Source organism: Gymnogyps californianus, chromosome 10, assembly GCF_018139145.2.
Source record: "Gymnogyps californianus isolate 813 chromosome 10, ASM1813914v2, whole genome shotgun sequence".
NCBI lineage: Eukaryota > Metazoa > Chordata > Aves > Accipitriformes > Cathartidae > Gymnogyps > Gymnogyps californianus.
Genome location: NC_059480.1, coordinates 14,611,704 through 14,638,117, shown reverse-complemented (window position 1 = coordinate 14,638,117; position 26,414 = coordinate 14,611,704). Strand labels below are relative to the sequence as shown.

The 26,414-nt window shown below is 38.4% G+C and overlaps 2 protein-coding genes across 3 annotated transcripts in view; one reads left to right on the top strand and one right to left on the bottom strand.

The window, feature by feature from the left end:
• Nucleotides 1-25,445, top strand: part of LOC127020208 (nuclear cap-binding protein subunit 2) — a 42,288-nt gene extending 16,843 nt beyond the window's left edge. The window contains exon 5 of one of the 2 annotated variants that reach the window (XR_007767031.1): nucleotides 25,396-25,445. The gene's annotated coding sequence lies outside the window, so the exon portion shown is untranslated. Of the gene's footprint in view, nucleotides 1-11,267; nucleotides 11,313-25,395 lie in introns of those variants that run through there. The other variant, XR_007767032.1, reaches the window with a different exon arrangement.
• Nucleotides 951-21,956, bottom strand: CPB1 (carboxypeptidase B1). Its single transcript, XM_050902681.1, has 11 exons — nucleotides 21,886-21,956; nucleotides 21,704-21,779; nucleotides 19,925-20,049; nucleotides 17,381-17,480; nucleotides 15,765-15,866; nucleotides 14,302-14,403; nucleotides 11,882-11,992; nucleotides 11,693-11,783; nucleotides 10,750-10,952; nucleotides 2,354-2,438; nucleotides 951-1,138 (listed from the first exon to the last, which is right to left on the bottom strand). Exons 1-11 carry the CDS (start codon nucleotides 21,954-21,956, stop codon nucleotides 951-953), a joined length of 1,254 nt encoding a protein of 417 aa, XP_050758638.1.
• Nucleotides 25,446-26,414: the final 969 nt, after the last annotated feature.

Genomic DNA, 26,414 nt, shown 5'->3' with positions numbered 1-26,414 from the left:
GAGTGTCCCCCATATTAGCCAAGCTCTAAACAGCATTAATAAATGCCAAACGCATTTTCTGCAGCTGCATGAGAAAGCTGCCCAGAGTGGCTATTTATCACTCTCACTCACTCTGACCCAATCAGACCCACATTACCTGTACAGAAAATTGCTAGGGAGGGGATAATTCTTTACAGCTTCTCATGAAAGAAACAGTTAATCATTTATCACCAGACTTAGTCTTTATGGCTGTTTATGATTCTTCTGCTCATGACAGTAGGAACATGTGGGGCCCCAGGAAGTACCAGGACTCAGAATATTTTGAGAGATGCTACTGTAGTGAGTGTGAGAGCCTTAAATGCAGGGTAGTTTATAGCATGATTTGTATCAAGTCTTGGTCTTTAAAACTAACAGTAATTATAAGCTTCAGCACCGAGTTCAGATCAGACTAGCAGTGACCTCAGATCCAAACGAGTTTTCAGTGGTGGGACAGATCCAGGGTGGGTTTTGAGAAAATTCACAAGAGCATGTCACAGCTAACATCATTTTAAAAGTATGTGATGTGAACTTTTCCTTGCTACTGTTGCCATTAAGGCAATGAATAGTTGGATGAAAGTGCATTTATATGAATCACCTAGCTGTTTTCATTCTGTTTAGCATCCAGGCTGTGTAAGTTCTAATGCTCTGCCCATCTGCTATGTGTAAAGATGATTTTAATCATTAAGGCAGCCTTTACCTTAAGTTGATTAAGCTTCTTGTGCTCTTTCTTTTTAGACCCCCCTGACTATATCAGTTGCTTTAATAAAAGATATAATTTCTCTTGACAAACTTGTAGTTCTATTGACCTATGATGGACTAAGGATATGACTAAGAACATTAAGTAAAGAGAAATAAAACCCTATTGTTAGGGAAGAATAAAAAGGAAGGCATCTTTGAATAAAGCCTTCTTTAATAGTTTTTAGAACTCCATTCTAATACAAGTGCTCAAGGACATAATTGGCAATATATTTAACAGCAAGTAAAGTCTCTTCACAGGTTGGCTTTATCTGAGATTCAGGGAGAATAAAACCATATCTACCAGTGTCTCGGAGCTCAAAAGTGAAAGAGTACTTGATGCCTTGATCGTAAGCCCAGTCATCAGAGCCCCCTGCAGCAGGATCTGTTGATAAAGAAATAAAATAAAGCTTAACTGGAAAAGTGTGGCTACGCATTGAAATGTGATATACTTTGGAGTCAAGTCACGTAGCCAGAAATGCAGAAAGGACAGATAAAAAGGAATATTCAGTGGACTGATTGATTTTTCCTGCTCGTGGAAAAGCTTCTGTGATTTTAGGCCATTTGTGAGCTTCGTTCCAGCTGATGCATGCAAGCAAATGTAAACAAGCTAAACTGCTCCCTCCTTGTCAATATTGTGGGGAGACCATGGGAGGAATGTCTAAGGAACAGGAGAATGGCATGCTTGCATGGGGTTGTTTATAAAGATTTGGTATCAGAAGCAAATACCCTCTCACTGGGTAGCTTTTTGAGGTTCCTACAGATCTGAAAGAACCGCAGATCTGGGATATCAGCTCCGTCTTTTTCTTCAGGACCCTCCCTTTCCAGTACTTTGGTACAATGAAGGCAGTCTCTTTTGCTAATGAAGGAGCCTCCAGAATTGCTAAGAATCACCAAAACATTTTTAAAGGAAAAATGTCCATAAATATTCTAAAAATTGGGAGAAACTGTTTTTTAAAGGATTTTTAAATTATTTAAGGAAAGAGAAATAGGGAAAAGAGATTAGTTTCCATATTTAAGTAAATTAAGAGATCTTAAATATAGGAGATATTAAAGTTCTAGAAATCTAGATATGGCAACCTCAGCTCGGCTTTTGACACTGCAAAGGCCATATCCTGACAGCTGAGTTCCCAAGAAGGGTACAAGAATGGAATTGTAATTAGTACGTTTCTCAGACTGTAATGCAAAGTAAAAGAAATAATTATCTGTGTTGCTAGAGTGGTTGAAGCCATTCTTTACGATTCACATCATCTTTTCACTTTGCCTTGGAGATACTGGAAATGCAGAAAATCTCAGGTTGAGATTTTTATGTTTAAATCTAAGCTGTGTATGATTTAAGAATTCATGCTATGCACATGAATTCCTAAACACTTTACCACATCACTTTACCGTCCAGGGTGTCACACACTCCCTGGGATCCTTAAGCAATATATCATCCCATATTTTAGAAATGACAGATTGCAGATATACCTCTGAGTATATGCGGGTGAAGAAAGAAGCGGACTACTTAGGAATAGGAACAAGAATCACTAGAAAACTGCATTTGGTAGTCTTAGCAGCACTTAACCTAGATGGCTAGTATATTTAGGCCAGTACTTACAGATTGTTGTAGCTCCTGGGCCATATGTATATTTGGTATTATACAAACTGGCCAGCTGTTTGGATGCAGCATGAGCAATGGAATTCTGTAGGAAAAGAATGATAAATGCAGATTTTCAGAAGCTTTCTGAGTGAATACATTGTTGAATACATTCAGCTGAGATTGAGTCAAATTCAGCAAATACATTGTTGAATAAACTGAAAAGCCGTGCTTGAGAAGGTTTTATTTGAAAACTGTTGTTCACCTCTCAGAATGACTAGATGTCAGTAGCTGACAAGGCACAGCTTGTCCTGTTGTTGTGAAAAGAGTTTATCAGTAAAGAACTCGTTCTCCAAGTTTTAATGGAGTATAGTCCAGTCCTTGTATTGCTCTATTGATGTACAGCCTGCTGTATAGTCCAGTATAGTTTGGATAGGTAAGGGGACAATAGGTACAGGATTTTCTGTACGTAGAAGAAACTTGTACGAGATTAAAACTAAATAAGGAATCTGATTTAGAGATAAGAGAATCTTAGAGAATAGTAATAACTTGATACAGTAAATTGCAAACATACAATAGCCTTTCTTTTCCTTCTATTCATGCAGCTATAAATTCAGAGTAGAGTCAGCTTAGTCAGTGGAGTTGAACACTGATACAAGTGGAAGCAGATTAAGGTCTTATAAATATTAACAGCCAGAAAAGGCATACATTACCCTGGAACCATATGTAGTCTCATTAATTTCAACTCATTTCCTGTGCACAGAGGGACTCATTCAACTCCCACTGATTTCAGTGAGGGTTGGATCAGGCCCATCAATAGTACTATGAAGCTTTGTATGTTTGCATTAAGGAAAATTACAGACTTTTCTTTGGAACGTGTGGCTTTTCCAGTTCTTCATTATACAGCATGTTGGTAATAAAACATGAAAACTATTACTAACAGATGATAAATATGAATGATTTTTGAAAGCAGATGTTCAGTATAAGAATAAGCAATGGGTTGCCATATCTTTCTTTATAGCTTGCAGCTGAATGGCTTACTATTCCAGGAATTTTCTCAAGCCCCTTCTTTCTCTGTAGGTTATACTCTGGCTTACTTCCCAGTGGAAGATATATTGTAAAATATTCTCTGTTCATCCTAATGCTTCAAGTGTTCCTGTGAATTACTCAAAAAGGCATATTGGACAATGTGTTTAGAAAATCTTAGTTAAGTGAGAAAGCTTTCTTAGCTTCTACAAAACAGCATCAAAATATGTTTGCATTAGCACTGGCAGCCTACTTCATTGCAGAATTGCAAGTGTTTCCCCATTGCTGAATGCTGGATTTTGAACATTCTAGAATTATGGGAGTTTGCTGTAGGAATTTGTGGTCATTTAGCACGTTAAGATTATTTAAACAAGGCAGACCAAAGAGTATTTGAAGCTTGTCCTTCCACCTATAACATTGGCTGTACCTGCATGTGGGGTTTGGTTTCTGGCCTCTCTATTGTCCAAACACAAACAATTGTAGGAAGAATGTTGTTGCTTTGCATTTCACAATCTTGGATTCAGAGCAATTGGGGTAGCTGAGCTCTCTCCAGTGTTGGATTTTTTTTTGTTTGGCTGGGGTTTTTTAATCCCTTAACAAGCTGATATTCTAAAATCCAGAATAATTTTTCACACACGTTGAGGGAATTGTAGAGGTTGGAGACTACTATCTGCTAGTGATACCATGTTTTCTTCAGTTGTCTTTTGTTTATAATATATACCTTTAAGCAGCAGCTGAGATTGAGTCAAATCTTCTCTCAACAGTAAACGAATTTTTAGATGTAAACTGATTCTTCCTCTTTTCAAATATATGCAAAGTGGAAATTAAATTTGGAAAGATAGTCTGATACTATGTATGGACCTGTTGGTAACTAGTATTTGCTCTCTTTTTAGTAAACCGCACGGTAGAGAGCTTCTCTTTGGGAAGAATAGGGCATTCCTTTCACTCAGCTGCCAAATGACGGCTTTAAATCATACCAGAACAGATACCAGAAAAAGTATGTCAGGAAATCTTTTTACCTGAGGGATTTTGTATTATTGGCCAGGAAGCTGTAAAAGGAGAGATTTGTAGAAAGAGCAGTTGAGATTTCCAGCTGTTAAGAGCCTGGAATCCAAATAAACAGCTGCCTCAAGCTCTCCAGGTTGGAGATTGAGGTGGTATTCTAAATGACCCTCTCTAAGTGAAAAACATGACTGAGTATTTATGACTTCATCATGAAATGAAACTTATCAGAAGTTTTGATATCTGATTTTTTTCATTTAAGTGACTCTCTACCATTTGCTTTCCTAATAGATTTATAGTCCAAAACCTGAAGGTAAAAAAAAAATTTTCAACTTTATAGGAACTAAAGTCACCTCTTAATAATATAATATAAAACAGCAGGAATAATAAAAATTAAGTAAATACTTGTGAGTATAAATACAAAATACAAGGAAAATTTTTTTCTTTTTTTTTTTAAATAGCACAATTACTCAGAACCATCCATAAAAAAGAAATAACGTGGAGATTTATGCAGAGGTATATAAATAACACCCAACATTTTCCAAAAGGGAAAGTGATATTTAGCTTTTGAAAACTGGCTTGGATTTTCAAGCCTGTATGTTATTTGGAATACAGCTGCAAGGAGAAAAATAGGTATTTTTTTGACCTTTGAGGATACTCTTTGCTGTTGAGTGATTTTCTAGATCTCTCTGCACAACTGGCTTAACTGAATTGTTGTGGTTTGTTTGGAGTTTGTTTGTTTGGGTTTTTTTTACTGTTAAGAATCCCTGCAAGGAAAATTTTGCTGAGAGTTATAGTAGCAGAGAAACAACTGGCGCCCTGAAGTCCTAGAAATAACTCCAAATTAATACCTTGTAACTGGGAGCAGAAATGGCTTTTCAGCTTCTGACTCGCAGCTGAACTCGCAGAGCTGGTCATTTCAGCAGAAGGTGGTATTCCCTGCGCTGATCACCCATCTGTGTTTACACAGCAATTACTAATATTTTGCTTGATCTTGTGTACAGAATGTATGGGCCAGTGAGACAGCAGAGTTGTGTTCTCAGTTGCCATTATCTTACATAATTCACAACCTTTAAACCTATTTTTTCAGTTATTAGCTTTTAATGAAGGATATGTTACTGGCTTCTCTTTCTCACCAGTTCTGGAGTTTTGAACTAACAAGATAAATTAACAGGCTAAGCACCTTCTGTGTGTTAATAGGTAATTTTTTTAGGAGCATCTCCCTCATTTTACTCTTGTATCATCAGGCTAGATTTGCCAGCAAATTGTGGCTGTTTTGAAACACTTCAGGGACGCTGATGATGCAGCTGCTGCATGTGGACAACTCCCTTTGCCCTCACAGTCTGACAGTGATCTGGAGAAGCCTTTTCACTGATTGACTGGACCTCTTGCGCTCTCCCCTCACTGGACTGCAGACTGATTTGCCCGAGGCTGAAAACTGTATTTTCACTTCACCTCGGTCTCACGTGCTACCTAAGTGACCCTCAACTTCCTTTGTAATGAAAGTCTGAAAATGTGCTATTTGCAAAGTTAGCTTTAGCCAAGTGAAGCTAAACTTCTGAGGCTTCTTGTGTTGCCAGTAAAAACAGACTCCCCTCAGAAGAGTCCATGACTGATGTGTAATTTAGTTCACTATTCTGTTGTTATGCTCATAGTTAAGCATGTCCCCCAAGAGTCCAGGAAATCCAGCCAAGTGGAGGACTTTAGTATGATGCTTCTTTTTTCTTTGCAAGCCTGTTTCTCTGTGGCAGTCTCACAGAGTGTTTAAGAAATTGATCCCTGGTGAGAGGGTTTCCAGTGTGACTGAGTTAAGGTGAATGTGCCCTACACCTGCTGGAGACTCTTGTCTTTCAGCCAGATTCATACCTGAGCTTCCTCTAGAAGATGCTGCTACTAAAAACATCATTTTCACAATTTTAAGACTGTCAATACAGAGCAGTTCTGTTGCGGGACATCTGTTGTGGCAAACTCGCTGGAGGAGCTGTGAAACCAATTCCAAATATTGCTTTTCTGCCCACTTTCCTGTTTATTGTGCTTCCCAGTTGACTTTAACAATATTTACTTGTAACAAGTAGTACAATCACAGGAGTTTGCAACAGCACAGATACAACAACAGCATAGGTTGCAACTCCTCATTGGTATGTCCCAGTCTTTTAGACGATAGGATTTTTGCTGTTCAAAAAATCTTACCCACAGGGCTTCGTATATCTTAAACACATTCAGGAATACAGTCAGGAGTGAAAAGACTTTGCTCCCAGGCATCAGGCTAAATAATCACACTGATATTCACAAAGTCATGCAATATATTTGAAATTCACTCTTCTTGCAGGCTGCACAGACTCTGGGTATATCTCCACTTTCTACTATATCCTATTTTAAGCACTCAAGAGGAAATGAAATGCTAGACCAACCCACTATGGAAGGTGAATTTTGGTGAGCCAAAACAGTAACCAATGTGGCCAGTATACATTCAAGTAATACAAAGTGAAATCCCATGTCTAGAAAATTATCTTGGGTTGTAAATTAATATAATGTTCTGCAGCCTGCCGAACTGTAATAATACACATACATTAATCTGACAATGAGTATGAGCTGGCTGCAGACATGTTTTTGGTGCTGAGTTTGTTGTTTAACTGAGAGATGGAATTGAACCTGGAAAGGAAGGCAGGGCACAATGCACGTTCCTCTGCTCTATCAAATCATACCTCAGAGCCAATTCAAATACAAACAGGAATTGATAAAGCTAGATTTGTCTGCTGAAAATGAGGAAAGCATAGGGTGACCTATTAGGAAGCTAAGGCCAAAATACGAACTGATCAAAAAATATGGGCTGAACTGTTTATGAAAAGTGTGATTAAATACAGAGTTCTTTATTGCAAGAGGACAAAAAAGTGAATAGTAAAATAAAGATGAAAAGAATCTTTTTGGGGTGTGGAGAGATACTGGTCTTGCCAAGCACGTTTTTTAATTGTGAAAAGCTAATGCTTCTGTTCTCTGTAGGAGATGGATTCAAGTGTGTATTCTGTGTGCAGGGTAACACTCCAGGGTATAGTAAAGAATAAGTCAAGAGGATTATGAAGCAGGCAACATGTGATTCACCAAAAGGAGTACATATTTCTTTCAGGGTGTCATCACAAGAATATTGTGTAACTTCTGAGAAATTCCTGACCTAGATTTTCCTGTCTTGGGTGTTTTTATTTTTGTTGTTCAAGTGCTGTTTGGATAACAGCGAAAGTTTTGTGCAACACCCTGGGGAGTGTTGGGGGGTGGGGAACAAAACAACAACCCTGAATAAAGGAAGAAAAGTTTTGGGAAAATACTTGTGACCTGTGGGGTTGAGATCCTCAGAGATCCTCTTGCCTCTAAGGAGTGGGAAGTTGTGGGGAGGAAGGGACAGACGTGACTTACGTCATGTTTTATACCCCAGGGCTGGGGGTGGTTGAGGGATAGTTCTAATCCCTGACTCAAAGTAAGTTACAGTAACTTTGAGGTTGTTCTGATTTGCTATAGCAATGCAGGGAGCATAAAGGATGTCTGGGATTCTGAGAGTGCCCTGTTCTACCTGAGAAACCGAAACCAGAACAGTTTTATGCCTTCTGGTGATTTCGTGAGGCTGTGAACAGAAAAAGTCTTTTGAGCCCCAAGGACACACTGTTCAGTACGCTTGCAGGAAAGGAAGGTACAAGCATTCTCTAGATCTTTCTCTTCTGCAGACTTAGTGTCTTCAATCTCAAATTACTCAATTTTTGTGCCTTCCTGTATCTAAGACACTGGAATGCAGCATAAGCCCCATGGTATTAATGCTACCTTTAACTAAATACGATGGAGCAAAATGTTGTTAATGATAAGCAGACGTGAGGTTTTGTTTAAGCACATGTCCAGTTGCTCACTGAAAGAGATAAGAAATTGCAACTATATTTCCTTTAATTTATTAGGTCTGTCAGAGTAAAAATAACATCTAAGATAAGATAATGGCGCTATAAATTTTGCTTCTTCATTTGCAAAATTATTTATGACCCTTTTATTTGCCTTTAATTTCTGTTAAAAGTTGAGATTCTCATTCTTCAGCATTTCTCTAAATTCTAAACTTAGAACTTTTAGACATGAAACACAACAATTGGCATACAAAATAATACCTCTTTTTGTAGCTGTCTCATTTCAAGCAAGTACAATTGTTGATTGAAAATCTTAAATTTTCTTTAGTCACAGCTTAAATGAATGTGTTTTAGTTATTTGAAGTAACCTGAAAAGCTGCACTTTCGAACCTGACTCACAGCCTGTTAAAGTCAGTCTTTCTACTTAATTCACTGACATTGGAGTGAATTAGGCCCTTTCTGTTTAATTATCCCAACTACAGGCCATGTTGATTGGGTGATACTCTGATCTCATTCTCCAAAAGAAGGATTTTTGGCAAGAAGTCTTCCCTTGTTAAAATCAGATACTGCACAAGTTGAACACCTCTGGGATCCTGCTGTCTTTTTGTTGGGATCACCAATAGAGGAAATATTTTCCCTTAATTAAGATGTTAAACACACTTACAAGGTCACCTTGTCATGGTGGTGAGATTTGTGATTGCTTTGTAGTGGAAAATAATGGAACTCCCTCTGGGATCAGTGTGCCCAATTTAAAATATAGGATAAAGTGATGTTAGAAAGACTAACTTACAAAGTGAAATCAAATGGTTGAAGAGAAATATATAGCCTGAATTCCTGAGCTATTTATTTTTTATGCTGAATGGTAATAGCAGAATTGTCCTCTATGGCAGGAAAGGAGAGTTTTTGTTGATAAAATTGTAGAACCTTAGTATGGGTGATTCAATAAATTTTACTGTGTATTAGAATAGAACATTGCTAATATAAAAGTTTAATTTAATAAAAGAATTTGAAAACATAGAAAAGCACATAGGTTCTTTCTTATTGTTAAGGATTGTTTTAATAATGAGCTGTCAATGTAAACTTTTTTCATTTAATACTGTGAGAAACATGCTGTACATTTTGTTATGTTTCATCACATTTGCTCTTGATTCAAAAAATTGGGCAGAATGTCATGCAAATTTTTAACACATGGGAACTTTGTGATCTTGACAACAAAGAAGCTTCAAGGGTTTTGTGTTGTTTTATTACTTTAGACTGAACTGCAATGTGTGAAATGTGAAGCTTTTGTAAAAACTGAAGACAAGAAATTACTACAGTTCCCTGGAATAATTACAATTAAAAATTTCTGGAATATAAATTAAGAAACCAAAATCTTAATCTTAATTTTATTCTCTCTTTTAAGCTGTAAAAAATGTAACAAGAAACTTCACTGTTGGCCCCAGTTTGTATTTGTGCTTCAGAATCATGACATCTATTTGGGAGCACTCATAAATCTGTCAAACCTGCACAGCAGAGCAACACACAGTGTTGTTGCCTTGGACTTTTGACAGCATCCAGGAAAGAGGGGGAATCAAGATTTGTTTGTTTTGTTTTGCTATGTTGTTTTCCCTGCCAACAGCTTCTAATTGCTAATATGCCAGAGAACTGAAGTAATTTTATTATTCATGATTGTTGATTTTTGGCCTTATAAAATGTTTACAACTTTTATACACATTTAATAGTTTTAACCCCTCTCTCTGTTTTTAAGGATAAAAAAAATAGATTCCAGACTGTTGTTATCTTACTTAAATGGCATTAGGGTGTGGCCTTTCTCTGGGATGAATAAAAGAGGCATTGTCCTTTAAAACACCACATTCATCCTCTCCTCTTCCAAATAAAAGTTGGGTTTGAATCCAGAACTGTTTAGAAAGGCCTCAGAACTGAAACTTTTTACCTTGTTTTGTATCTAACTGTTTTTAATTATGCTTTTGACAAAAACTGCCTCGTCATCCTGAACCTGTATCAACAGGAGTTTCACCATTTTACTTGAGTGAGAGCTAAGGTTTGGTAGGAAGTGGTAGACAGAGGTCCTTTTCTGCTGTTGATGATACCAGTTCAGTCATTTCATAGTTATTACAATCTGTCAAGCTGTTAGCTTGACTTACAGGGCATAATGTTTCTATGTAATGTATTAAAGCTACATACACAGCAACCTTTTCAGTCAGGAAGAAGCAGTGCTGCACAGCGTAGTGGATTTCTGTGTGGCATGACTGGAAGACAGACCTGACCTTACGGCAAATTCATTGTGAATGTGGAAATTAAATAAGGCTCTTAAGTTTATCATGTGCTTGAACTGTCTTGAAGCCATCACGGTTTCCCTTCTTCTTGCTATGAAAAACTGAAGCATTTTCAAAAACTGGCAGTACAGATTCTTTCCAGATGTTAAAGAAACTGCTCGAAGTTAAATGGACCTAAATAGCAAGTGATGATTTTTACTTATTCTTTTCATTATGTCAAAATGACAAAGAGACTTACCAGTTCCTCGTAATTTGATGGTAATTCCTGAGTATATGAATAAGGAAACAGTAGCAGCTGGGAATAGGAGTGAATCGTCAAGTATGCCTTGACTGTAGAAAGATGTTCACGAATAAAATCAGCCAAAGCCTTGGTCTCCTTTTCAGACTCAGGTGCAGAGCCACAGTAAGTGGAATCACAGGGGTTTTTTGAGGCCCCAAGAGCTGGGAAGAAAAATGAATTTAATGAGTATTTAATGAAAAAAGTTGGTTGTTAGGAGAGTCATGTTACACCACTTTTGTAGGTAAGCCTTGGAAATCCTGCTGACACACATGCCATATCAGAGGAGAGAATATTTTATTGCATAGTTAAGACACTGGACAACATGACATGGCATTAAATAAATATGCCCTGTACAGTGTGCATAGTTGGAAGAACAAGAGTATTGATGTAAAGCGCTATATTATGTAAGTGATTTGGGATATTGATTTGCTTCAGTACTTACCAGTCCTCTCCTTGCGTATCTCCCCCATTTCTAGGACACTTCCAGGAAACAGCCAAGTGGAAACCACTCAAAAGAGACCCTCTCCACCGAGTTAAACCAACCAAAAGAAAACTCTTTTGGTTTCTCTTCTGAACTCATAGGAGTGTGTGTGTGTGTGTATATATATGTGCCTGTGTGCGTACACATGTGTGTAAGTGTATATATGTGTATATACATGCATGCGTGTGTATATATGTATGTTCATAGAAGTAGCCATACTGATGACACGAGTAACCAAAGTCTATTTTTTGCACAAAACTGCTCCAAAGATTGAACAGAAGCTACTCCACAATGCTATACTGGTGGTCTTCACTTAAGCTTGAGCTGGACCAACCATCAGGTAGGGAAAATCCATAATTAAGCGTCTTGGCTATTGCACCTCTGTATGATTGCTTGCAGCTATTGTTAGGAGACACTTACTGCACCAGGCAGCATTAAAATTCCTGTTGGGATCTGTACCAAGGCAAGTCCCACCAGCATTTTTAGAGCGTGTCTTTCTCCACATGCGATCCTGAAACAGAATGGTGAAGCACAGATCAAAACTAAGAGAAAGTTTTAACAGTTGGCTTTTCCAGCAATACTCTTCTTGAGGAAGAAGAATGTACTTACCTTTGTCCAAGCGTAAACGTAACCATCAATATTAACAACAGGCAAAACATAGAAGTCCAAGCTGTTGAGAAGTGTGGTCATGACAGTGTCTTTTCCATAGGTCTCAACAGTCTAATTGGAGAAAAGTAGAAAAAGCTGATGATGCCTTCATAGATCTGTATCTCCTGTGTGTATTTAAAGGCCTGGGTCTGGATCAGGAATTAATGAATGTGGTGGGCAAAGTCATCTACGTCACTCCACCACGTGATATGGCAGCTCTGATATTACATATACTTAGAGGATTTACACTGACTCAAACCACACTGCTCTTAGAAAGCCATCTTATTCTCGTAGATAAATTATATGGTAAAGCAATGTTGATTTTGAACAGGATAATAAATCACTGGAAAGAGATTTCCATCTACTAGCTTCTTGTTTACAGACAGAGCAAAGTTCCTGTCCATATATTCTCCCTACATCCTGTTACCTTAAAGGTTTGGGTTTAATTTATGTGAGAAGGAAGAATCATTATTCCCATTTTTTATGTCTGTTGTGCAGAGAAATTTCATCAATAACCAAAATTATAGAGAATATTTCCAAAGAACATTCTTACACATTTCCAGTCATAATGCTGTGGATGCACATATTCACAGGGAGGCAGATTTTTCCCTGCACATTTCCAGAGACATACATTGAATAACAAACATCATAAGAACTTCTGCCTATCCTGCCTATCCTGCCTATCCTGGTTGTTCATGGCCTGGCACTTTGTATGCTTGTTCACAGATTTATATCGGTGTCAAGGGAGCATGCAACGATCATGGAAATTTGCTCTAAGAAGTATGTTGCACCCATGTTTCCTTTACTCTACACAGATATAAAGGACAAGACAGGGAGCAATGCAATGAAGAAAGGCATCTTTTGTCCTGTAACTAGCAAGTGGGAAGGTTGGATGTAGAATCTAGAAAAGCAGTTTCAGATTGCTAGAACTTACTTTTTCCTGTTTTGGTTTTTTATGCTTGGTTTTTTTGGAGATACATATAACAATCCACCTTGCTCATGTTTTTCTCTAGTTTTCTTTTTACTTTTATGTCTAGAAGCAATCCCAAGTGAACCGCTGATGACACTCAGAGGACTGCACTTTTAAAGCATTTCTGCCTATCCACACTTGGATCCACCGAGCAGAGCCACTGCTGGTGTCAGGTATACCCATGAATTAAGTGACCAGACAGTGAAAGTGACAGCTGTAGTGACGTGAATTGCTAAGAGAAAAATGGTGGCACATACTGTCTGCAGCCTTATTAGGAGATAATGAAATCACATTCCCATTGACTCCACTGAGATGCCACTTTCAATTTCCACTGCTCCCTACACAAAACCGCATGGCTGTCTGATAAGACTGAGATTATACTTGCCACCAGTGCCTCTGCCAGCATGGCTCACTCACGTACTTTGGCTTTCCTTTACTTGGGTTTTAAATCCCAGCTGCTGCTTCTGGGTTTGTTTTTTTTTTAATCTTGAAGCAGAAATTCTTACAAAATTTGAGATTCAATCAATGAGTTGTTCTGCTAAGTTGACTGATCTCCCCCCACTGAGGAGGAATATACCTCTTCTCTGTAGAGAAGACTGTGTGGCATTTGATAACTCCCACCTGCTTTATATTGGTGGTGAGGAGAAGGAAAAGATAAAGGAGATAAAATTGTTTAATTCAAGGCCTCAAATATTCCAGCCTGAAGCGAAGCTAACTTCACCTGTGCAGCTCTTTCCTGAATATAGTCTCATGTTTTAGAGACCATTCCGTACAACTTGAAGTGGCAGCTCAAAGGGATGTATATGCATTTCCCTCTTCCTGAGTGGAGTTTAGGGAGCTTCATCTATACTCTTCCTCCTCTCTTGGGTACATTTCCTCAGTGCACTCTGTGCTTAGCTGAGGGTAGGTTTCCACCCTCTCTCTTGCCTTACTGAGTAAAGCTGGTTGCAGGGAATACAGCTTCTAACGCTGTAGGAAGACGGCTGTTCTGACATGCATTCAGATGCCTTCTGATGTGCCCTTGAATTTTGTTATTCCCTACTCCTGATGACTATGTAAAGAACATGACTATGTTTATAGTGTTACTAGACCTGTTTGCTTGTCTCTCACCTTTCTCTGACTACAGGTGCAAAAAGAAATTTATAGACTGTAAGTAGTCCTTGTAGTTGTCAGTACCTCTTACACATGCTTTCAGGTAGTCTTAAGCTGCTGAAAGATTACAGGTCCAACCATTAAGATCTGGTTTAAGTAGTTACACCCTAACCATCTGAGGTGAGAGAAGGGATGTGTGGACAGGTATTTAGAGGTAAAAAGGCAATCTGCTGTGGCCTCAGCTCTTGCTGCTTACTTAAGATTTTCTTAAACATAGTTGCATTTCGTAAAATATTTTTTCATCATTAAGCTTACTGACTTCTTTCACAAACCACTGGCAGAAAGCAGGGGAGATCCACTCTCTTGCATGGAAACCACAATCCATAAAGATGGCCTTCTTATTTGGACCACTTTTTCCCATCTAGGAAAAAAACCAACAAAAAACCCAGGTCTTGAACAAAATAATTTGTATGCAGAACAAGGCAGTCAGCTTGCTGACCTAAAAAGTCAAACTTTATACAAATATAGCATTTCTTGATTAAATGGAAATCTGTGGAGTGCTCTCAGCTGTAGCTGACCATGATATTCAAGCTAAAACAATAGACTCTTAATAATTTCATTTTTATTAATGTAGATAAGCTTCCGCCCCCCAATTATTTGATTATTCTGCACTGTTGATTTATTTCCTGTAGTGTCTCTAAGAGTTGATCTTGTTTGCGTGAATGATATGTTATTGTAAATGTTTATGCAATTTTGGGCAAGTAATCTTTATCCTTTCACCTTTATTTAAGTCATCGTATCTTATTTGTTCATAAGAGTTACGCCAAAAAATTTGTCGTGGTTTAACCCCAGCAAGCAACTAAGCACCACACAGCTGCTCGCTCACTCCCCCCCCAGCAGGATGTGGGGAAGAGAATTGGAAGGGTAAAAGTGAGAAAACTCATGGGCTGAGATAAGAACAGTTTAATAATTGAAATAAAATATTATAATAATAATAAAAATAATAATTAAAAATTGTAATGAAAAGGAAAATAACAAAGAAAGAGAAATAAAACCCAAGAAAGACAAGTGATGCAAATGAAAACAGTTGCCCAGCCAGTCCCCGAGGAGCAGCCACCCGGCCCACCTTCGCCCTAGTTTATTGCTGAGCATGACGTCATATGGTATGGAATATCCCTTTGGTCAGTTGGGGTCAGCTGTCCCGGCTGTGTCCCCTCCCAACTCCTTGTGCACCCCCAGCCTGCTCGCTGGTGGGGTGGGGTGAGGAGCAGAAAAGGCCTTGACTCTGTGTAAGCACTGCTCAGCAATAACGAAAACATCCCTGTATTGTCAACACTGTTTTCAGCACAAATCCAAAACATAGCCCCATACTAGCTACTGTGAAGAAAATTAACTCTACCAGCCAAAACCAGCACAAAATTATATATGATGAAGGTACAAATTTGTTGCCTATTGCTAGAGAGACTGACATTTATAGGTCCTTTTAGAGTAAATGGGTTTACAAACAACAGATGGAGACAACATAAAGGTAGATGATTATTCAGATAGATAGCTCTCAGGAGTGTGGTTGAATTTATGTATCTGAACTTCTGTTAATTCATTTTGCCCCTTTAAAAAAAAAAAATCTTAAAAGTTGAAAAAATCGTGGTAGTGAACAAAATGTATTAGATTTTCTGCAAAATGTATATTACTAGCTTAGCATCATTGCTGTTTTAATAGACATCATAATCTTGTGGAGGTTAGTAGAGAAAAAGTCTGGCACAAAAAAATCAAAGCACTTACTTTGAGAAGGTACATTGGCCGTCCTTCGTATGTTTCCCCAATTACGCTGCGAGAGACAAGGTCTGGGTTCTGAGCAGCAATATCAGCAGTCCAAGCAGCTATCTGTTTAATAAGGAGGTTAAATTTGCTGATGTCTCTGTTCCTCAGGTCCAGACTAATTAATTCACAGACTTCAAGCCAGAACGGTCCTTCTGAGCATCTAACTTGACCTAATATTTAATACAGTTTGTAGATTTCTAAGAATTAATTCCTACTTGTACTAGAGCTATATGTCTGAATTAAGATTTTCTAGTATGAATTTATCTAAACCCATCATTGGAGTATGGCTGGTGGATTACAAAACCGTTTGAATGCTGACCCTATATAATTATGACCTTGTCACCCCTTAAACTCTCTTAACAAAAGAAAACTGTTTTTTCTTGTTAAGCTAAGTGGATTGAATGCCTTAAATCTTCTACATGTTGTAATGTTTTTCAGTTTCATGGCTCTCTTATTCATCATCATTCTTGAATTACTGACAGAAGTGCTGGACAGGGATTTGTAGGAACAGTCCACCAATGCCAGATACAAAAGAAAGAATATCTCCTTCATTCTTTTTATTATTTATGGGAAGTTATAACAGCCTTTATTATCTTAATATTGGAGCAGATTCCCTTTGTTACAGGTGCCTTCAGCAGCTCACGAAAAAGTTGTCACATCCACACAAAAAAGCATTTCATGCCCAAAGAGCTATCTATGAACTAAGAAAAAAAGTCAGGAAACAGCAGAGAGATCTAGACAAACTGGCAAGGAAATACTAGAAATAATGGTTGACCTTATGGATGCTGGTGTTTTTTTGCATGCCAATAACCTTTGCAGAGTCAGAGGAGCTTTTGTTCTTAATTTTAAATAGCTTTGTAAAAGGAGACTTTTGGAGGGGGGGGGGGGGGGGGGGGGGAGGTCTGGTGGAAGAAAATTTATTAGTTCTGTGTATGTTCTATAGATACCACCTGGAGAGGAAATACAAGTTTTCTTGTTTGAAAATGTAACAGGTGCTTAGTGGGCAATGATCGGCACAAAAATGAAAGATTTTTGCAAGGAAAGACATGAAAGGGAGATTGTCATACTTTTAAGTATGAGAACTGTGATGGAATGGATGATAAGGAGCCACTGCAAAGATGTGAAGAGTGACATGGTCAAGATTACGTGTCAGGAAAAATGAGCATGGCTGTGAAAAAAAGAGGGAGGAGGGGAGAGCTTATGATGGAAGATGAAGAGCTATAATTGGGGCAGGGAATGGAATCAAGTTTTTTAGCAGAGGAGATGGGAGAAGGAGTAAACAGGAAAGAGCAATTACTAGTGAAGCATGTCAGCCTGGTCATTGGATTTCTGCCAGAGTTTCTTTGCAGCACTTGGAGCAGAAGTAGAGGAAGTAGGTGTAGGGGGATGGGTTATACAGATTAACTCAGTAATGAGCAGTCAAGGAGAAGAGGAAGGAGAGTTTGGAGAAGGAGTTATCATATTAATGGATGGAACAGAAGAGGAAAGGGGAAGAAGGCTGCAAGCATATCAGAAGCCATTTTGACTACAGAGGCTAAGGTACCGAGCTGATAAACTGGTAAACTTCTAGACTTTACCGTTTCCCAGTTGTTGTACTTCTCATAGCTGTGTCTGGTGGTACGAGCTTTGCTGTCAAACTGGGCGTCCAGTGCAGCCTGCAGGTTGTCGATCAGAACTCTGCAATAAGGCACCATGAAAAGCATAAAGGGAAATAAACAATTTGCTAGCAGGAAAGTAAGCACCAGGTAGACATTTCAGGATCTTCCTGGAATTAAGGCTGCTTGGATTGTGAAGTGAAATGTGAGGGGATTGATTTATGCATTTGAAAATAAGATTTATTAGATTCAAGGTTCAACCTACTTCCTGCCTCAGCCTTGCTACCAGAATGATCAGGGAGCAATAGGTTCCTCCTAAATAGCACCTGCCTACTTACTCCCATACTAATAAACCTCAAGGGTGGCAAAAGTTTGGTTTAGGAAGAATGGCAATGCTGAGACAGAGTGTGTGTAGAAAATGAGCTCTGGGCTGACGTCGTTACCAGATTGCCTCTGCCTCAATGGGAAAAGGGCCCTCTCTTGAACTTATGGCACTGGAGGAGAGTTGGACAGCAGCAACGTAACACTCCCATGCAGGAACCCAGAGATGTTTGCCTGATGAAATTCTCTGTCAAATCAAGCTTCCAAAGTTTAGGTGTGGTTTGACAGCTCTATTGCAGGTGGCATTATCCATCCTGCAAGCTACCTTACTGCATGCGAGGTGGGCTATTAAAGTAGAACACACAATGGCAAGAAAACCCCAGCATCCTGTCAGGGTTGGTTGGATCTCTCCTGTTCATCTTTCCCTGGGGCTGACACAAAGGCACAGCTCATTGTCGAGCATACTCTCGAGGACCTTTTGCTTATATTTCAACCTTGGCTATCAAAAAATGAAGTCCTCTTGTTTTTCCAGTGCTTGTCTTAACATTCTTACAAATCTTACTCATCCAGGATATGTCCTTGATCATTTGTGATTTGGATAGAAGAGCAGGAGGCCAGTTTGTGAGGCACCACCAGCCTTCAGAACAAACAGTGCAAATGACTACATTGACATGATGTCATGGCACTGCAGCTGCACTTCAAAAGAATTGTAATGGCTTGGGTTGTCACAAGGACGCTCCACTCAATTTTGTCAGGGACGGCTTCCAGACATTATGGCCTTTATTGCAATCAAAAGATTTGTGCATAGACCTGAGGGAGTTCATGAATATTATAGGAAAAACTAACACATGTAGAGTAACTCCTCCTTTGCCAAAGAGGAAATTCCTCTGAAATTGGATTCCTGTGCTGTATGCGGGCTGTGGCATTATTGAAAATGATTTCTTCTAGAGTGTTTTTAGATTCTGTTCCCCTAGCGGCATCCAAATCAGATGTGGTTAACATGAGGCCAGTAAGTTTAGGGATGGATTATGCTCGGATTTAGCAGATCATAAAAGTTATGTTTCATGAGAACTGTGTGGTGTCCAATGAAGGAGTTTGGTCTGGTGGCAACAACAATGGGGCTGAGAGACAAAAACTCTCCACTCAGCCAAATAAAGTAATGAGAATTTGATCAAGTAATACTGACTTTCAGTGTCTGAGTACATGGTGTTGACAGAATATCCATTACACATCGAAGAAGCTTGATAATCAAGCTGGGCTGAGCCAATTTGCAATGCTCAGGTGGAGCTAAAGGAGAAATGAAGACAGACAACCCTGCTCCAGCCCAAAGCCAACTTCTCATCCTCGGTTAATACTTGCATAGTGACTGGAAGATATGAAGTATAAGCCGTTGCCTGGTCCTGCTCTTTTCTCCTTACTCTCCCATTAGTGCTACTACTCACTACAATGCTTCCATTCTCAGGGACGTGTAATGTGGCAGTGTGGTCTATTCCCTCCACTTACACGGCAGTTGTATTCAGTCATGGAAACTCAGGGCTTTTTTACTTCTGGGTAATATACTTACGAAATATTTAAGCTAAGTAAGAGTGCTCTCTTTGGAGAAATCCTTGCCATGGATCTGCTGTGTGACTTGAGTAAGCCCAAGGCTGTCCTGGGAATCTGTTCTCCCCACTCCCTTGGCCCTTCACCTGGCAACTGTCTTCTCTTTTTCACCAGTTGGGTTTTTTGCCCTTCTAGCTATCATTCTGCAGCTTAGAGAACTCAGTGGGGAGCCCCTCATGATTGCCCTTGGGGCTCACCATTTTCTGGCTTCAGTTCCCTGCTACTATCTTGCAAACCCATCTGGTGTACTTTTTGGCTCTTTCTAGACCTTTGCTGCATTTTGTCTTTGGTGGGAAATCTTTCTTGTCCCCTCCGTACTCCAGCCTTGTGTACTGCAGTGAGCTTTCACCTCGGGGAAATTCCTGGTACTAAGTCTTTGCTTCCTGTCTCTTACCTCTCTCAACATTTCACCTTACCCCTTTAATGCAGAGCAGCTACAGTCCATTTGAACTGCCATAGGAAAGCTGAAGCCAGTAGAGGCATCCACAGGAGGGATGAAGTTTGTGACAGAAAGATTAGTTGACCAATATGAAAAGATCAAACACATTTTCCCCAGTATTTAATCTCCTTCTATTCAAAATACAGTAGTGAGAACAAACTTACCTATACTCCACTCCACTTTCTTTCAAAAGATCTTCAACCTCAAAAGACTTGTCAGCTTCAACTCGGAAATCAACTTGCATTTTTGGCCTTACCAGTGTGACAGAGTCTGGCTGCCAAAAGTCAACCTGTAAGAAGGCCAAATGAATACATAAACAAATAAATACATACATATGGCTGTGATTTTTAGGTGGTGTATGGGTGATGGTGATGTTGATTGTGATTAATATACCGAATTTCATTCCTATCCTGTTACACTGACCTGACCTTGCTTGCCAGAAGTATCAACCGAAATTTTAACTGGAAATTGATTAAGAAGATTTTATTAGGCCCTGCAATTTATATGGCAGAATTCTGGAGATGGCAGTGACATTTTCACAAATGCCAAGTATTCTACAGCATCTGAGTGCATACAGACTTGTCAATATTATAACTGTCTTTACAACTTCTTTCATTCTTTGTACAGATTTCATTGGAGGTTTTTGCCTATAAGCGTTAGACAGAAATGGACTTGTGACTCGGTAGCAGAGGGACGCTAGATGAATACTTTACATAAATCAGCTGGAAAAGACTGTTGTCTGTATGAGTGCTTTTAACACTCAGTTCACTAAAGTTGGTATGAGGAACCTATGCCTTCGGAAGATGTTTAGTTCAGGGTGGACAAATGACAGCGCTATTACGACTTCACATATTTTTGCTGAAGTCAGCTTCCAGACCTCTGGATTTAGTGCCCTATTAAAGGCCAATGAAAGCAAAGCTGGTTTGCCAGCCTAATGCCTTTTCAGCCTTTCATCTTGTGAATGTAAAGGAAATTGGGGCTGGTGGGCATATTCATGAACTATGTGTCTTCAAGTGAGATGACTATTCCAGGATATACTGCTACATCAGTCCTGACTGATTGCTTTGTATAACAATGGTAGTTCAGGGATCTTTTCTTTGCTTAAAAGAAAAAGAAAACAAACAATCCCTTTATACTACACACTTAAAAGCAAGCATGGTATATTAATTTTCTTAATATTGGCAGCACCATTCCAATAGTATATTCTTCTACAGAATACTGTTACAGCATGCTATACTAGCTTGTCGATGATAGTTCTCCACATCTGTACTTCATTAAAAATACCATCCTTTCATCCTACAGATAATGGTGTCTTTTTCACCAACAGCTATTTTACAACATCAAAGCTGAAGAGAAATATTGAAAACACATTTGCTGTCTTTATTCTTTTTCCTCATATCACTGTGTCATCATATATCTACATCAAGGTCAGTAAGAAACATGCAGCTTGGTTGGAGAGAAAGGAAGCTTTAAAGGAAAGTCAGAGAAGAAAATATGACATGAGAGACTAGAGGCCAAAGAAAAGTTCAATTTGTTGGGAGTATGGATTTTTAGATTATTGACATGAGCAAAATGTTTTGCCTATAATGGTAAAAGTTCTGGTAGTTGGAATTTCCATGTTTTACCTAATACATTCTTGAAAGCACCCCACAGTGAATACAGCATTTCAGATTAACTTATTCTATTAATAAATTCTGGTGGGCACTTTGATATTCCAACTCGGTTAACCAGCCTTTCTAGGAAGGTATTGGAATATATTTGTATAGCTGTAGCTTTATCACCTTGCCCTGTTCCTTCTGAAGAAACACTCCAGCTGACTTGAATGGAATCAAGATTAAGTCTTTAATTCAGCAGCATGATTTTTTTTTAAGATACACGTTAGTTGAACAAAAGGAGAAATGTTCCTTTCAAATGCAACCTAGCCCCTTCCCTAAGTTCTTTACCTGTATGTTGCTGGCAAGGGAATTGATGATTTCCACCTGCTCAGCATTCTGCGGAGTCACACGAAACACCTTCTGCCTGAAAGGGGAGAAAAAGATTGGATTTGAAACAGGTAAGTCAATTGAAAGGCTTTTGCTCATGCAGAAGAAATTGTGCAAATATAAAACTTGATGTCTGTTCTTACCCATCAAAGGCAAGATCCTGCAGGTGAGCAGAAACAGCTGCAGCACCTATGAGAACCAAGAGCGCCCACATTTTTTTTAAGGAAAAAACTGCAGGTTTTCAGTTGTTCTGTGCTGCTTTTATAACCTGTTTTGTTCTGCTTTTTATCAATTATACACCATAACAACCCACTGATCAACTGATAGATTATTCCCTTGGCCTTGTTTTGTTTGCATACTATTTATAATGTGTGTTTTATTCCACACCTGTGAAAACAGCAGAAAGTCTCAAGGGGGGCTGGCTAAAGAATCTTGCTACTTGAGCTGGATAAACTCGTGATATGAGAAAGTGAATTTAATTTACTTTGTTCTTTTCTGTTGTATGTGAATTTTGATTAAATTTATTTTTTTTTGCAATCATTTGGTTGCTGGATTACAAACTTTATAACACTTTATTGTTACTTTATGTAATGGTAGATGTCTATCAGATGTTGTTGCAGTGTGACTGGTATTAATCACACAGCATTGTCCCTCTTCCTGAATAATATGGGGCTGACTCTGACAAAGGAAGAGGAAACACAGTTGGGATGCACCAATTATCTTTTTTTTTTTCCTTTCCCAACAGAGAAGAAAAGTACTGAACTTGTTCTTTGCTTAGTCACTTCACTGAAACTTATAAGTCAGGTGTCTGCAGAACTGAGAGTGTAGAAATTTCTAGTCGCAGTAGAGTTGTACATACACTCCACATAACACATTCATTGATTCTTGCATATTCTCTTAATCATGTAAGGATCAGAGGTGAATATCTTTTAAGTCAAGCACTACTGTGGGCATTACATGTAGGCCAAGAAGATCAAATGAAATGTAGTCATACAAAAGCATTTTTAGCTTTACCTTTCACGTTGTGCCTAAACTATCTGAGAAACAATAGTGCGTTTGCATCGCTGCACTGACATCTGTTTAGTTTTCATTCACGAGTACTTGGCATTACATGTAACATTAATTGTCTGTTGATGCTGTGTCCTGAGGTGACTGATGTTTTCGACAGGGAGCCTCTAAATGAATCAGTGTATAAATATATAAAGAATGGGATTTATGAGCTCAGTTCTGTGTTCTGTTATGCCTAAGTGACCAGACAAATTAAAGGGGTTCAGACACAGATAATCATGAAGATGTTCTTTGACTCCATGTCTGCTATTTTGCAGAAATCTACATATACGCATATCATATAATATGTGAAAATTTATTAGAAAATTAATATATATTCATCTCATTAAAAGACATAGTTACAGTTTCAAAGTGCAGAAATTTGAATTGTCAATTACCATTTTAAGAATGAATGTGGTATCAGACTCTGCACCTGATTTTTTATGAGATTCTCTGGAGTCAACTCAATAAAGCTGCAGCAGCCTTATGTACAGAATACCTGGAAATATATTTTTACAATCAATGTACCAAAAATGCAGCAATTTATGCTTAGCAATATGACCCATGATGAATATGTTCCTAAAAGGAGACTCCAAAACGGCACTGAGCCTATTTGTCCAAAACTCTTTTCCAAATCATAGGGTTTGAACTTACTTTACAATTAATGACCTAATTTGTAGCACTGCAGGCTCTTGCCCAGCAATAATCTTACTTAGAGTCAAGTCTCCTAAGAAGGATGACAGCAGGAGTTACTCTGACAGAGTGCCAAAACAATACTGCAAGGTCTTCAGAAGTTTTAATTTTATGATGATGAGATCTACGGTATCAGATAAAATGGTCTGATCCCATGAACACTGCTAAGACAATAATGTGGAGATGATCAAGCCCAGATCTTGCAATGAATAAATGATCACAAGAAGTAATCAAACAAATTGCAGATGTCATCATTCCCTGTTGAGCACTGAGAAGCATCTTGGAAATAGAAGACTGCCAGATTTCAATGTTTGAGTTTACTTTTAAGAAATTCTTTGCTTTTTCATGTAGTTGGAGACGATGGGAGTTTGTTGTTGGTTTGTTTTTATTTCTCCGAACAATCACTGATGCAGCATTACTGCCATCAGCTGCTGAGCTGGCAAGCATTACTGAATACTATAATTTCTAATGGCAGTCTTTGCTGTTTCCATCCCAGACTAGGTCAGAAAAAACCAATGACCTGGAATCCTACTTAAGTGATTTATTTTGCATCTCAGGATTGATGGTTATTTGTCAGATTAGCTCATAAACTAGCTCTAAACATTATCTTGTTTTTCTAACTGTATAATATAAATGTTTAATATTTGTATGATAAAGGAGCAGCATAAGGATAAAGAAAATAGCAAATTAAATTTGGGTAAGCCATCTGTTCTTTTTAGTGTCTGATTACAAGCAAGCCAACAGCACATCAGTTGGCCATGGCTGAGTAAACCTTGGCCTTTACTACTTAACACTGAGTGCAGAGGCTAGTATTACCTATATCTTTGAAAAGATTCAGAAGGAAGATTTAATTTTTTTATCAATAAAGAACAAAACCAGCTGAATCCCAAAAGGAGAGTGTGTAGTAATTTCCTTCAGGACATGTATTTTGTCTTATACTTAAGGTGAGCACAGCTGGAAAAAGTGTCAGCTATTGCAATTTTGTTGCAGTTGTTTGCTTTTGTGATGATTAAAAATAAAGCTTTCTATGTTGTTGTCACTCACAAAGAGTATTCCCTGTGTTTAGTGACATGAGCTGTAAAAAGTTTTGATGCTAATAATTGGCTATATTCCAGCTGAAATTCATTTTTTTAGTAATTTCTTATTTCAGTTTTAGGAATAGAAATACTGTGGTACTCCACTTTGAAAAGCTTATGAAGGCTAACCACAGACTGATAAAAGGAAAAAATACACATCAATGTTAGCATTTCAGAAGCATCCTTTATTCTATGAAGCCTTTCATCCCATTTGTTGTCAAACCGAGTCCAAAAGTCTGAGGATAAATAATGTCTCTTTTTCTAGGAGTTTCAGTAGACACAGATTTCCTGAATCAGATAGTTTGTTGAGCTATATTTTAAAAAGTCTGTTATCTTTTAGCCGCAAAATATTGTCAGTTCTTATAATCCTTGATTGACAAATTTATCTTCTTAATATTGTTTGATATTTATTATGTTCTAAAAGATCAGTGAGAAACTCCTTAATGCCCAGATCTTAACACTGCTTATGTAGGTAATGTAGCAAAATCCTAACATGCGCCCCAGACCATCCACATGTGTTTGAATTATGGGGACCCTCTTATCATCATTTATTTGTTAAGGTAATATGCGCTAACCTTAGTTTTCAAGAGTAATACTATTGAATATATTCTGAAGACCTTTCAGATTACTTTGAAGACGCCAGGATCAGCAGAATCTGCTATCCAGCATGTGCTCCAAGCTTTCTTGGTACTTTCTCTGTATTTATATATTATTAATATTGCATTTTTTAATTCATCAAAGGCTTTTTCAACTTTAGTGCCCTGGAATATGCTCATATCCTACTGTTTTGGTAGCTATGTGTAGGTATCTTTATTTTTTTTTTTTCCACATTTGCAGATGCTACTTAACATGTGAACAGGAACTGGATAAGAAGAGGAAAGAATTGGAGTGATGAGATCTATGGTATGGAGCAAAAAAAGGTAGCTCTCATGACTTTGGGATGTGTTTCTACTTCTGCTATTGACTCATCAGGTGAGAAACAGCAAAACCTGTAACTGTTCTATTGTAGGGTCAGTGGATTCTTGCCAAGGTATCTCCTGTGAAATAGGTATCATTTTTTTTAGGTATCAATGTTTTTACCATTGACCTCTGATAGTTGGGATTAAGACTGAATGTATTGTAGCTTCATTATATAATCAATGCACGGATTGCTTAGTGTTTAAAAAGTATTTTATATCCCTAGCTAGAAGTTGTTGTATATACCATATACATTCAGATTCTTATTTGAAAAAAGTGTGAAATATACTAAAATAGAAGCAGTGAATAAAGGTATTGGTAGTGCCAGAATTCCCAGAAACCAAGCACCGAGAATCTGTTTAGTGCCTAACAGAAAAAAGATATTTAATGAAGCAACGAGGACTGACCTCACACCCATTCGTTATGGACATCTTCTGCTTAATTAGCTTGTCCTTGGGATGGGCTTTCTGTCAGGTACAAGAGTGTGGCGGGTTCTCATACTCAAGCCTATTCCCTGGCATCTGTAAGGCTGGCAGGGTCATGGCAGGACTCAGCGACAGCTCAAAGATACAAAAAAGCATAACGTCCTTCCCCTTACAATTTTTAAGGCACTGAGATCAGCATGTGGTATGTAGTGAGAGATCACGCCTTCATAATCTAAAGAAGTACACGAGTAACTAGACACTCAATACTCTATTAATAGAAAAGCCAGTTGAAACTTTTAACTCTCGTCTTCTTGCAGTATCTGATGGGTGTAGGGGTTTCTCTTCTGGTGTAGATCAGCACAACATTTACACCTGTATCATGTCTCCAGCAATGCCAGAACCAGATGCTGCTGAGGTGGTGCTAGAATTATTCTGTAACAAGATACATGAGTATCTGCCCACTGTTGAGACCTC

What these genes read in the sequence shown, in the direction of transcription:
- CPB1 (XM_050902681.1), bottom strand. Translation starts at nt 21,956, where the DNA reads ATGTGGGCGCTCTTGGTTCTCATAGGTGCTGCAGCTGTTTCTGCTCAC. An exon ending in GGCCAATGTACCTTCTCAAA is followed by an intron (nt 14,404 to 15,764) that starts GTAAGTGCTTTG and finishes TTTTTTTCCTAG; the next exon opens with ATGGGAAAAAGTGGTCCAAA. An exon ending in CATCAAATTACGAGGAACTG is followed by an intron (nt 2,439 to 10,749) that starts GTAAGTCTCTTT and finishes CTTTTCCTACAG; the next exon opens with AATTCCATTGCTCATGCTGC.